We start from the raw sequence: 14,267 nt of genomic DNA on the forward strand, positions 1-14,267 counted from the left end.
GGGGTGGAGACGCTCCTTCTGGTATACTGGACCGAGGCCGTTTAGGGCTTTAAAGGTCAGCCCCAACACTTTGAATTGTGCTCGGAAACGTACTGGGAGCCAATGTATGTCTTTCAGGACTGGTGTTATATGGTCTCGGCGGCTGCCCCCAGTCACCAGTCTAGCTGCCACATTTTGGATTAGTTGTAGTTTCTGGGTCACCTTCAAAGGTAGCCCCACATAGAGCGCATTGCAGTAGTCCAAGTGAGAGATAAGTAGAGCATGCACCACTCTGGCAAGACAGTCCGCGGGCAGGTAGGGTCTCAGCCTGTGTACCAGATGGAGCTGGTAGACTGCTGCCCTGGACACAGAATTGACCTGCGCCTCCATGGACAGCTGTGAGTCCAAAATGACTCCCAGGCTGCACACCTGGTCCTTCAGGGGCACAGTTACCTCATTCAGGACCAGGGAGTCCTCCACACCAGCCCGCCCCCTGTCCCCCAAGAACAGTAATTCTGTCTTGTCAGGATTCAACCTCAGTCCATTAGCCGCCATCCATCCTCCAACCGCCTCCAGGCACTCACACAGGGCCTTCACCGCCTTCTCTGGTTCTGATTTAAAAGAGAGGTACAGCTGGGTATCATCCGCATATTGATGGACACCCAGCCCAACCCCCCTGATGATCTCTCCCAGCGGCTTCATGTAGTTGTTAAAAAGCATGGGGGAGAGGACAGAACCCTGAGGCACCCCACAAGTGAGGGCCCAGGGTCTGAACACTCATCCCCCACCACCACTTTCTGGACACAGCCCAGGATGGAAGGAGCGGAACCACTGTATGACAAGTGCCCCCAGCTCCCAGCTCCTCTAGACGGTCCAGGGAGGGGGGGGGGGGAGAGAGAGAGAGAGTGAGAGAGAGAGTACTGTCAGAAGTGCCAGTTTGGACCCCCTCAGGTTCCAAATGCCTAAAGGTAAAGGTAAAGGGACCCCTGACCATTAGGTCCAGTCGTGACCGACTCTGGGGTTGCGCGCTCATCTCGCATTATTGGCCGAGGGAGCCGGCGTATAGCTTCCAGGTCATGTGGCCAGCATGACAAAGCCGCTTCTGCCGAACCAGAGCAGCACATGGAAACGCCGTTTACCTTCCCGCTGTAGCGGTTCCTATTTATCTACTTGCATTTTGACGTGCTTTCGAACTGCTAGGTTGGCAGGAGCTGGGACCAAGCAACGGGAGCTCACCCCGTCACAGGGATTCGAACCGCCGACCTTCTGATCAGCAAGCCCTAGGCTCAGTAGTTTAACCACAGCGCCACCTGGGTCCTAAAAACATTCCAAAGGATGCCCTATGAGTCACAGAAAAGGCCACTTCTTTCCAGGTGATCCTTCTAGGAACTAGTCTGCAGTTTTGGAGCAGCTGAATACTACCACCTAGAGACAATGGCAGTAGTTGCCTTGTTATTTATGTATTGGCAGGGCTGTCCTTTTAACTTCAAATAAATAAATACATAAAAAATCCTTCCAGCAGCACCTTAGAGACCAACTAAGTTTGTCATTAGTATGAACTTTCGTGTGCATGCACACTTCTTCAGATACACTTTTTTTATTTTGTTTCGACTACGTCAGACCAACACGGCTACCTACCTGTAACTTTTAACTTCAGTGATTCAAAGAAGCTTACTTTTGCTTTTCAACATTCAAATGATTCTTTGATTGCCACAACCAAAGCATCCAGTTAGCTTCTTATTAATGCATCCTAAGAAGGACATCTATTTTCAGTTGAAGAAAAATGAGCCCCATTGCTCTGGATATAACTATTGTATTTTATCACCATTAATTTCTATTCAGAGCAACCCATTGAATTTAATGGGCCTATGTTAGTCTTGCCTTTTGATTTCAATGGGTCTGCTCCAAGTAGGACTATCATTAGATACCCCCCCACCCCCCACACAAGTTGCCAAATATTGGAACATTTAAAACATGGAATATTTCAAAGCACTTTTAAGCTTTCATTATTGTAAAGTGCATGCAGGAAAATTGCACCTTGAATTGTACTGGTTCTCTGACTGTCACATTAGACAGTTACAACACCACACAAATTACACATCCCTCTGCATGGGCACTGGAGTCTGTTTATGCATACAGTTGAGTATATCAAAGTCATTTGGCTGGAATTTTGGTGTGTATACTGACATCTTGTGACTGGCAGAAGAAATACAAGCAGATGTCAGTAGAGCAGGGGTCAGCAAACTTTTTCAACAGGGGCCGGTCCTCTGTCCCTCAGACCTTGTGGGGGGCCGGACTACCGTATATTTTGGAAAAAAGAAAAGAACGAATTCCTATGCCCCACAAATAACCCAGAGATGCATTTTACAGTGGTGCCTCCGTTTACAAACACAATTGGTTCCGGAAGTCCGTACTTAACCTGAAGCGAACTTTCCCATTGAAAGTAATGGAAAGTGGATTAATCCATTCCAGACAGGTCCGCGGAGTACTTAAACTGAAAGTACTCACACCGAGGCGTACTTAAACCGAGGTATGACTGTAAATAAAAGGGCACATTATATTCATGTAAAAACACGCTGATTCCTGGACTGTCCGTGGGCTGAATTTAGAAGGCAATTGGGCTGGATCCAGCCCCCGGCCGGGCCTTAGTTTGCCATGCCTACCCATGCAGTAGAGCCAAGATGCTGAAACCTGTGGCCTTCCAGATGTTGTGGGACACCATCAGCTCCCATCAGACCAAGCCAGCATGGCTGGTCAAGGATGATGCAAGTTGTAGTCCAACAACATCTGGAGAACAGCAGGTTTTACCACCCCTGCAGAGCTTTGTGTATAATGCACTTACGGTAGGAAGGGCAGAGGCAGGTGGATGGGTATTAGATTTTTAAAAATTGTGCTGTTTACATTGAGCTGGTAAAGAGAAAGGAAATAATCTCAGCACATTGCTTTGTCTAGACTTCTATTCAACATAAATGAACTCTTCCCACCAAAGGCTGGTATAGTTGAAAGAGAAGTGGCGGAGGGAAGAACAGAGCACAACAAAAACATTAGCACAAAAGAATGGAGGAGGGGTCATGGCTCACTGATAGAAAACATGTTTTGTTACATTAGGTCAAAGGTTCAGTTGCTGGCACCTCCCGTTTGAAGAAGCAGGAAGCAGGTGATGTACCTGAGAGGTGTCGCTAGTCACAATACCTTGCGATACAGGAAGTCCATGTTTCTTTGAAATGAACAGTCCCAGTATGAATTGAAGCCATAGTGCTGGGAGAGAAGCTTTCACCCAACCACTTTTCCTAATTTAAGGCCATCAAGCTATTGCACCACGGAAGAAAACGTTGGAATACCAGTTGCCAGGGTGCGGGGAGGCATCAGTTAAATTGGGGGGGGGGAATTGTACAGAGAAAAAGGATAGATCCCTATCAATTATTTTTAATTGCAGTGTTTGTTTTGTTTAACTTAAACAAGCAAAGCTGCACACAAACCCAAACACGGGAGCTCTGCTTTGGCTCAAAGAGTAAAGAGTTTTAGCTTGATTTAGCTAACTGTTGGCTATGGGGTGGGGTGGTCTGTATAACAATGGTTCTCTGGGAATTAGTGAGTTTGAAGCATTTTTAAATGGTTTCTAAGAAAATAAGGTTGTTTATAAACTAAGAAGTCACATGCTTGCCAGTGCTGCTGGAGAACCTTGGATCCAGATATTGCCTGCAGTCCTCCAGGCCAATTTTTTCCTTGGGACTCTCCTTAGACTACATTCCCTTCCCAGGCCACCGGCCGCTCTCCCTATGCTGCATCCCTCCTCAGCCCTGCACTGCACCCTCCTCAAGGCCTTTTGCATGGCTGGAATGTGCCTCTTGCTTGCCTGAATGGAGGTGGGTACAGGTATAGAAATCTATGAATCTGACGAAGTAAGAATCACACCTGTTGCCCCCCCCACCCATTTTTGCCTCTGTCTGACCCCATTTCCACCATGTGGTTCCCCCAAGAGGGAATGCAGCCCTGGTACTGAAAGATTCCTCTCTCCTGTCATAAAGGAATTCTATCCTTGGCAACTGTTTACAGGAGTGGGTTCACAAAATTTTATTAAATGCTCTTTCAGTACCCTCAACATCTCTTAAATATGTTAAAATACCAATCTCAGCAGAGAATAAATTTTATTTTCACTCCACTAGCTTCTTCTTTACTTACAGTTCTTCCCCTCCGCCTCCTCCCTTTCTTCATCTGCACTGTACATTTAAAGCACATGTATATCACCATAACGGTCATGGCTTCCCCTGGAGAATCCTCACAGAGCCACAGTTCTAAGTCCCCTTAACAATATAATAATACTAATAATACTAATAATACTAATAATACTAATATATTATTTATACCTCGCCCATCTGGCTGAGTCTCCCCAGCCACTCTGGGCGGCTCCCAATTGAATATTAAAACAATACAGCATTAAATATGAAAAGCTTCCCTAAACAGGGCTTAACAAACTATTTGGGGGGAAGCCATAATCTTTAAATGTATGGTGTGAATCTCTCTGCCTTCTCTCCTTCTTCCTTTTCTTCAGTTCTCTCTCAGTGGCCAGCAACTGTCTTCTTCCTCTTTTTCACTTTGTTGTTTGTTGTTTAGTCGTTTAGTCGTTTAGTCGTGTCCGACTCTTTGTGACCCCATGGACCAGAGCACGTCAGGCACTCCTGTCTTGCACTGCCTCCCGCAGTTTGGTCAGACTCATGTTCGTAGCTTCGAGAACACTGTCCAACCATCTCGTCCTCTGTCGTCCCCTTCTCCTAGTGCCCTCAATCTTTCCCAGCATCAGGGTCTTTTCCAGGGAGTCTTCTCTTCTCATGAGGTGGCCAAAGTATTGGAGCCTCGGCTTCAGGATCTGTCCTTCCAGTGAGCACTCAGGGCTGATTTCCTTCAGAATGGATAGGTTTGATCTTCTTGCAGTCCATGGGACTCTCAAGAGTCTCCTCCAGCACCATAATTCAAAAGCATCAATTCTTCGGCGATCAGCCTTTACGGTCCAGCTCTCACTTCCATACATCACTACTGGGAAATTCCTAGGTCTCAGGCGCCTTCAGTTGCCCAGTGTTTCATCGCTTGCCAACTGTAGGCATCATGCTAACCATAAAACACAGACTATGGGGTAACTCCAACACCTTAAGTTCCAGCTTTTGGTTATCATAAGTTTATGACGCTATAGCTGTTTTAGCCAAATAGCCTTTCTCCTGCAACACATTTTCATGACCGAGGCAACAGGAAAATCTACGTAAGGATAGCTCCCTTACAGCAGGGTACTCTTACAAAGCATGGTGCTTTTAAAAGTGTTTGAGCAAGTCGTAGGCATTTTTGCTGTAGGCTTTGGCGAGCAGTTGTTACATATTGAAAAGATCTGCTCAGTGCTTTTAGGGCTGTGAGCCAGTTCTAAAAAAAATCTCCTTGTCACCTTCACACTCCAAGTGTGAAGGATTGCCCAGGTTCCGTTTTCATTATTGTTTTCCCCAGAATGGTGCTGAAAAAATCTCTCTTTAATAGTATTTTAGCCTTTGGATGGAAAGCAACTCTTCTGTGTTTTCCATCCTCTGTTAAATTTGTGTCACCGACTGAAAGGTCTTAAATCAGGAGTGATCAAACTTGCATTGACACAAGTTGCTGGTTGCTGCCAGAGTATTACAAGTTCAATACTGAAGTGACAATCTATGCGGATTGTGATTAGTTCCAGCTCTGAGCTGTCATGTTCAGGTCATGCCTCTCAAGTCGGTTCTTTCCAATCCCAAATAAAAGGCTATTATATCTTGACAGCACAACCGTTCCACGTTGGCACATAAGACTCCACATTATGGAAATGATTTCCTGAAATTATACCCACCAGCTTACCTCAGAAAAAATTTAGCTGATTATCATTTACCCACAAAAAGGTGCAAACTGACTGAAATCTACACATCTTTTTACACAGACGCAAGGTCTCCCCAGTCATGACTCATAGCAATGGCAGAGAGAACCTCGTAACATCTATGGCTGCCATATTCTTATTGGTAGTGACAGGGCAAGCTGGGCTCCAACGGGAAATAAAGCCAAATTGCAGAATCCTAAATGTTTGCTCATAACCACACTTCACATATAAGTATAAACATATGTTAAAACTACAGTTTAGGGTGCCCTACAATAGGGGTGCCCTGACTAAAGCATTTTCTTTATTTCGTTAGTGACAACTGAGGATGAATTGGGCAATTTCAGGGGGGGGGCCATGGGTGTACCCAGAATGGGGCAGGTGGGGGCAGCTGCCCCCCCTAGAAGCAGGGCAGCTGGAGAGGACAGGCAGGGACGCTGCCTGCGGTGCTCCGCCTCAGCCTGCTTGGCTGAAGCAAAATGGCAGCAGCGGCAGCAAAGCTGCCTCTGTTTAAAAAAACCTGGACCTGGGCTAACTTCAGCCCACACTCCTTCAAGTCACAGTGAGCACAGCACAGAAAGTGCTGCCCCACAATGCTCCACAGCACCTCATTTGCGGAGCATTGTGGGCAGCACTTTCTGTGCTGTGCTCGCTGTGACTTGAAGGAGTGTGGGCTGAAGTTAGCCCAGGTCCAGGTCCAGGTTTCCTTCAACGGAGGCAGCTTCGCTGCTGCTGCCTGGTTTTAGTCACCGCTTCCATTAAAGGAGCGGGCGAGGCAGGAGTGCAAGTGTGGGTGGCTCCGTGTGCTGTCTTACAAACGGCCCCCTTTCCTCTGGGGGGCGTGGACGTTGACCATGCCTCCTGGGGGGATCCTGGCCACGTCATTGCCAGCTAGCCAATCGGGTGGCTGGGGGTGTGGCTGGTGTGCCCCCCTAGCTTTGATCCTGGGTACGCCCATGGGGGGGGCCTGGTTCACCATTGAACACCATCTTGGTTAAACAAGATTTGATTACTCTCAGCTGCGTTTGTGGACTTGCTCTGTTTTAAAAGATTGTACTAGATACTGGCGGTCATGAAAGTTCTGTCTTTCACACATATAAGTTACAGAGATGGACTTGCAAGATGTTTAAGGCAGCAATGCTATATACACTTAACTGGCTAGCAGTTGTGGTTCCTTAGGGAGCAACAAACCACACCCCAGGTACAAATGTAATGGGAAACCAAGGTGATTGGATGGTGTACCCTCAACCCCAGGGGTCAGCAAACTTTTTCAGCAGGGGGCCGGTCCACTGTCCCTCTGACCTTGTGGGGGGCCGGACTATATTTTGAAAAAAAGAAAAGAATGAATTCCTATGCCCCACAAATAACCCAGAGATGCATTTTAAATAAAAGGGCACATTCTACTCATGTAAAAACACGCTGATTCCTGGACTGTCCGCGGACCGGATTTAGAAGGTGATTGGGCCAGATCTGGCCCCTGGGCCTTAGTTTGCCTACCAATGCTCAACCCCCTGGCTTGCTGTAGCAGCTTAGCCTATACTGTATATAGGATCCTCATCCACCCCATTCACTCATTTCAGTGGGATTATGGGTATCCAACTGCACAGGACTGTAATTATGATACTACCACTGCCTTGACATCTGATTTTTGCTGTCGTGAACACATAATTGAAATCAGAAATAACCATAATAATCACAATGATATATCACGAGTTTATATTGCTTTATTTCATCGCTTTGTTCATAAAGTTGAACCACAGAGAATGGCAGCTTAGTGCTGTAAATATGACCTATTAAAAACATGAGGTTCACACAGCTGGTGAACAATTTTTATTGCACTGGTTGTTGTTGTTTTTTCATTTCTAAAAATGTAAGTAGTGCCTGCTTTTTCTATAAATCAAGAGGCAGGATTTCAAAGTGCTCATGATATAAAAAAATACTTTAAATAGAGTGCGTCTTTAAAAAGAAGAGAGAAAGAGAAGGCTTTCTGGAATAATGTTTTTGGAAAGTATTTTTTAAAACAAAGATGATAACAAAATGAGAAAATGAACTGTTGTAGTCAAAATGCTGAACTGTAGCATAGTATTTTACAGTTGGCACCACGCAATACATCATACATAACAGTTCAATTCTTAGTAATGACCCTCTTCCTGGTTAAAAACACAAGCAGCTTGATTTATGCTGCAACCCTATACAGGGAGTAAGTCCCACTGAATTCAGTGGGGCTTGCTTTTGAGTAGATATGTATAGGATTACCAGGTGGTTATGTTTGGTCCAAAGGTGGAGGTTTGAAAACCTTACTGGAATGTAACATTTTATAGAAAAGGATCTTCCTTAACCCGATGGAAATGGATTCACAATCTTCATTGACAGGTAGTTCTACAAAAAAGAAAAAAGAAAGAAAGAAAAAAAGAGAAGGAAAAGTGATCAAAGTGCATTCTGAATTTAAACACACACCACATTTTAGTTTAAGAGTGTTTTGCTAAAACTCAGTTCAACATACTTTTAATTTAATTTAGGCTCTTTATATCCTGTCCCACACCCACAGATCTCTGGGCAGGTAACAATAAAACCACATTGTATTGATGTCTGCCCTTGTTTCCCAGCAAAATGTACCATTCTAATGCTGGGATGCTAAGGATCATCCTGCCCAGATGCATCATCTGTAAAATTTGGATTTGGCTGGGAAATGTATTGGCAGAGCTTTGAGAACTGGAGTAACTCTAGTTAGTGGCCTCAAGCAACAAAGGAGCTAGCTGCTCCATCTGCATTACATCTTGTTCCAAGTTATCTTCAGAGATAAACCCTCCGAAGATATAAAAGGGAAATGACAGGCAATTTATTTATTTCATTCCCTTCCCTTTCCAATGATAGTAATTCATGCACTGCTCCTTCCCTTTCCAATGATAGTAATTCATGCACTGCTCCCTGGACAGGAGCATCAGGCTTGTATCCTGAATATAAGACTATAACAGGTAGACACAATGTCACAAGCAAAAAACACTATTACACATTTTTAAATGCTTACCGGCAGTGAGTACAGAAGAATTGCTACAAACAAGATCACAATCAGGAGGAGGAGGATGCCAAGGAAGACCCACTTAAATCTACGCCACACAATGAATTTCATTGTCTTGCATGGATTTGTGAACCAAAGGAAAGATGTATCTGGTCGGCTATATTTTGGAACAACAACAACAAAAGTTGGTTACCTTAGCAAGGACACAGGGTACCAAGTAACTAGCACATTTATTGCCAATGGGCTGTGTTCTCGATTTTGTGTTAAGACAAAGATTGCCAACCTGGTACCCTCTGAACAATTTGGACCACAATTCCCATCAATCCCTGCCAGCAATAGTCAGGGATCATGGGAGTTATAGTCCAGCAATATCTGGAGGGTATCATATTGGCTACCCCATCATAGTTGATCGCGCTTATAGTATCTCATACAAAGACAAAAAGCAAGACATTTTAGAATATTTAGCCAGCTTGAGCTAATTTGCTGTAATTTCACATTTCTACTGCCCGTATCTTCTTGTATGCAGGGTAGGAGTCTTCAGGTGAGGAGTCTTCAATCTATTCACTTTTATGGAGCTGAGCCTGCTATTCCAAATATTGAGTTGGGGGAAAAAAACTGGGTTTCTCCCATCCAGCATTTTCCTAGCTGCATGGTGCCTTTGAAATTTTGCCAGCCCTTTTGCCAGAAATTTTGCATGTGTGCTTGGGCCCAGGGTCTTTTGCCTCACCATCCCCACTACTGACTTCCTGTTGCTACTCAGCTTCAAAAAAAAAAGTGCCCCTGGATTCATTGAAAAAAATCTGGTAACCATACTCTTGATGCCACTACCAGCTGTGCTCTGATGTCACACAGTTGTAATGGTTCCTACATGACTTCCATTGCCTACTCTGCTCTAAGAAAGTTCAAACAATTCAAGAACTAGGGAGCCGAATCCCAATATGAAATCTGAATGCCAAGTTGCCTTACATGTTGCCATAGGCTTTTACATGACTCCTTACTGGGAAATCAGCCGAGTGAGTGGGTTTTAAATGAAAACAGGCACATGGTGTTTGCTGCTTAGGTATGTAAGTTACATTATATGGAAACTTAGTAAAGTCTAACATATAATGTCTCATATTTATAAAACGAAAGACCAGATAGTTCAGAATTTTGATTATGTGCTGCAGAGAGGAGGGCCCATATATCATGGATAGGTTCTATAAAGCATCCAGTATATTGTTGATGCTAAATGTTTTAAAATAGTTGATTTGTGCGAATCATGAACATTTAATTCATGTTACAGTCTGTTATTTCTTGAAAACACTGTGTTGGATCCCAACTTAGTCATGCCTAGAATAAAATCATTTATTTCAATGGGTTTACATTAAGCCTGACTAAGGTCACACCCACACGATACATTTACTGTAAAACACTTTATATCACTTTTAACAGTTGTGGCTTCCCCCATGAATTGTAGTTTGTTAAGGGTGCTGGAAACTGTAGTTCTCTGAGAGGTCTCCTAACTCTCAACACCATTAATAAACTGTAGTTCCCAGGATTCTTGGGGGAAGCCATGACTTTTAAAGTGGAATAAGGGTGCTTCAGATGTATGGCACAGGGGTCTAGATTTGGCATAGCATTCATTCATCTCCCATCCCTACAACTTCCATCATCCCCAGCTAGCATAGCCAATGGTCGGGGATGCTGGGGGTTGTAATCCAACAACATCTGGATACTCAAGGTTAAAGAATATTGAATTCAAATATAGGAAAGTATCTTACTTTGGTTGCTCTAATTTGGGGTTCATATTAGGTTCATCTCTGCCTTTACCAGCTGGCCGTTCATCAATGTCTTTTTCACCAAGGATTTCCAGAGTCATCTCAATTTTACCCTTCAAGTAAATGAAAATACCATCAAGGATTTCACAATGAAAGTAAAACAGACCTCCAGTGTCAGGCATTACAGATGAAGAAGAAGAATTACAGAGTGGGCTAGATTCTTAATGCTTCGTATTAAGTTTTAAGAAACAAAATTGGAAATTTGTGTACATAGAATAACTGGGTTTATATGCCACAAAACACTAATTATATTTTCAAGCCATATAAAATGGGGGGCCCCATGCATGGAGATATACAGTAGATCACAGCTCTTGAATCAGAAAATATTATGAATGCATTAAAATCAATGGGAGATGGGCTATTCATGTCAATTGGTCCTGCCTGCAATCACTGGGTCTTGTTGTGCACATCTGGGGCAGGTTAAGGGTAAGTTATTCCAGCCTCTTCCAACCTGGTGCCCTCCAGATGTTTTTGACAAAAGCTCCCATTAGCCCCAGCTCTGATGATGATCACATCTGCAGGTCACCAGTTTGAGGAAGGCTGAGTTATGCTATTATGACATCTTGCTCATGATATTTAAGGGAGGTGAAGAAGTGCTGGAGAGGGAGGGAGTTATAAGAGATTTAGAGGCAAAATGAAACCCTGGCAACTAATGATGTAACTATTTATGCGTATTAACGGGGACGTACAGCCAAAACACGGGAGCCATCTTTTTCTGCATAGCATGGCCACCATCCTCTCATGGATTTCTGTTCAAAGAGTGAAGCAATCTTAGGGGTCTTGAGAGAGTTAGTTGGCTTGTATTCTGGAATCATGTCCAAAGAGCACTTTTCTGGAGACTTTGCTGGCACAATTGCATTGTGTAAATCAAGTTCAACAAAACCTATAGGAAAAGACAGAAGGGGGAGAATCTGGTCACACACTTTGTTTCTCTCCAAATGAAAACTTGACAAAAAATCTCCGCCTTTGCAAAACTCCCCACCCAACCCAAATTATACTTTAAAGGGCATACCGAGATAGTCATCCAAGGAAAACTTATCATTGTCCCATATTTGAATAAGCAGCTTGGGTGGAATTCTGAATTCTGTATTGTCAAGGCTCCAAAAGTGTTCCTAAGGAGAACAAAACCAGTAAAAAGAAATTGTACTTTTCATGCCTGCTGCAGTGCCCCAACCTTCCTCCCACTGCTCCTATTTCCACCTCTCTGTTAGCAGCCTTTCCACAAACAGAGTTGTGGCTACAGGAGAAATGTGTGTGTCTAAAGCCAAACCACATCTACCTATCAATCAGCTAATGTTTGGGCAGGTGATCTCAGATGATGGACGGAGTTAAATTCTGCATTGGCCACACTCAACAGTTTCCTACAAGGAACAGCACTATGCAGCCACAGCAGCATGCTCAACATCACCTAATGACCGAAGAGTGAAATCCTGCTCGGTGCTCATTTGCTACTTACTATCCCCCCCCCCCGCAGGCCAACTTGGATGAGTCAGACACCTGACATCATCATGAATGACAGTGAATGGCTACACCCACCTAGATATGACATTACAGACACCTGTAACAGTTATTCCAATATCAAGGCTGATTTTTTTTCTAAATGAAAATCAGATGTGGGAGGCTGAAAGTTTCAGTGGAAGAACAGTAAGTGGGAATGGCTTCTTAACTCTTTCTACTCTGATCATTTCCGTCTCAAAATCATGTTCTTATACTCTGCTACTTTTCTACCCTGTGTCTTTTCCTCTATGGATGGAAAAGCATCTGGGCAGGGAAACAGCAAATCTGAGCAGAAAAAAAACAAAGGAGGGGAAAGAACTTTCCTTCCATCCCAAACATATCTACCATAACATGTGGCTGTGGAGGCTGCAGTTTGCTGTGCCGTTTTTATTTATTTTTAAAGCTTCGGGAAAAATCTACACACAACTCAGTGTCCTGGCGCAAGGCTTTTGGCTGTGAATGGCCAAGCTTAATTTTTATTTTTCACATAATCAGAGAAGAATCACCTTTTTTGAAACTGTACAGTGCTGCTCAGCTGGAAAATACTCAAAAGGAAAAATAAATCTCCAGTTGAAGTTCCCTTCCCCGTCTAGGGACCTGTAATGCACATCTGTTTTCTGCTTATTTTCTTCATGGCCAGGCATCCATCTGAAAGAAACAATGACATTTAGCTGTGCACAGTGAATAGGACTGATGGCTTTGCACAATGCAGCAACACTTCACCACAGCTTCGGAGCTGTAATGTTTACGTTGCAAAACACCAGAACTGAAACAGAGACCCTGGCACTCTACTGTCTGATTTCATCCCAAATAGCTCCACTAATCTCAGTGTAATGTGGCCAGTTCTGCCAGTTAGGTATATTGCCTGTAATCGGTCCCGATGTCCCCATTAAACTTCCTACACCCAAGATAACAAAGAAGTCATTTGACAGGGCCAGCTCAAGACATTTTGGTGCCTGAGGACAACATTCCAGCCTTTAATTAATTCTTTCTTCCATTAATTACATCACAGGCAGCTGCCTTGTACCAAGTCAGAGCAAAGGTCCATCTAGCTCAGCTCCGTCTTCTCTGACAGGCAGTGGCTCTTCATGCTTCCAGACACAGGTTTTTCCCTCCTTGAGCTGCTGAACCTGGATTGAACCTGGAAACTTTTGCAGGCAAAGCTCAATGCAGTGGTACTCTTAATGAGAACCAGACCTTTAAAATTATCTTACAGTTGTGTTCTTTATTAACAAGATCTGGGATATGGGTCTCTTACCCTTTCACGTAGATATCACTCATCTCTTCCCCTGTGATGCTTTTTTCATCCAGGATGACATCCTTTGTGTTCCACACAATTACCCGCAGTTCATACCTGTAATACAGGATTTGCTCTTAGGTTTATATCCAGCAGATCAGAGGGAGCCAATATGGTTCGTTCCTGATGTTTTGGACTACAGTTCCCATCATCACCAGCCAGCATGGCCAATGGTCAGGAATGGTTAAACTTGTAGTCCACAACATTTGGAGGGCACTTGGTTTGAGATCCCTGTTGTGGAGTATGAAGAACACATTTGTATCCTAGTAGTGGAAAGGACTGGAACAGAATATGAAGTAAATGCAAACACTGTGCTCATAATCATCACCGCAGTTAAAGAGTCAACATGGAAGTTCCAAAAAAGCATGCCACCTACTTTAATCCTTATTTACTTACTTCTTAGCCTTGCGAGGAGTGATGTTGAAAGGAGGGCCGGGTGGACCCATGCTTTTGGGAAAAACATCCACCCACATTTGAAGCTTCCCCTGTATCAAGTAAGGCAGTCGTGTCAGATATATATCCCTGTTATATGGCATTATCAATATTCCAATTTGATATCATGGCCTGAATCCAAAGAACCATGCAACTTATTGCACATGCCTTGGGCTTGATTCTGCTAAACCTCCACTCTTACACATGCCTACCATGTCACATGGCAACACATGGTTGAAACCAGGGCCAGCTCTAAAGCAAGGGGGCGCCAGGGGGCGCCGCGCTGCATGCAGTGCCCACCAGACAGCCGTGCTGCGAAACGGGGCGGGGGGGCACCAGAGGGATATTCGC

The 14,267-nt window shown here is 44.2% G+C and overlaps 1 protein-coding gene across 3 annotated transcripts in view; it reads right to left on the reverse strand.

Annotated features, from left to right (window-relative positions):
* Window positions 1-7,251: 7,251 nt before the first annotated feature.
* The window catches only part of MYOF (myoferlin), a 76,063-nt gene continuing 69,047 nt past the window's right edge, over window positions 7,252-14,267 (reverse strand). For 2 of the 3 annotated variants that reach the window (XM_035137402.2, XM_035137401.2), the window contains 8 exons: window positions 13,881-13,969; window positions 13,446-13,541; window positions 12,694-12,835; window positions 11,703-11,802; window positions 11,380-11,573; window positions 10,634-10,743; window positions 8,883-9,030; window positions 7,254-8,233 (listed from right to left, as the gene is read on the reverse strand). In XM_035137402.2, coding sequence (XP_034993293.2) covers window positions 8,189-8,233; window positions 8,883-9,030; window positions 10,634-10,743; window positions 11,380-11,573; window positions 11,703-11,802; window positions 12,694-12,835; window positions 13,446-13,541; window positions 13,881-13,969 — 924 coding nt within the window. In that variant the 3' untranslated portion in view covers window positions 7,254-8,188. Of the gene's footprint in view, window positions 8,234-8,882; window positions 9,031-10,633; window positions 10,744-11,379; window positions 11,574-11,702; window positions 11,803-12,693; window positions 12,836-13,445; window positions 13,542-13,880; window positions 13,970-14,267 lie in introns of all 3 variants that reach the window. The other variant, XM_035137404.2, reaches the window with a different exon arrangement.

The sequence above is a fragment of the Zootoca vivipara genome, chromosome 5, assembly GCF_963506605.1.
Source record: "Zootoca vivipara chromosome 5, rZooViv1.1, whole genome shotgun sequence".
NCBI lineage: Eukaryota > Metazoa > Chordata > Lepidosauria > Squamata > Lacertidae > Zootoca > Zootoca vivipara.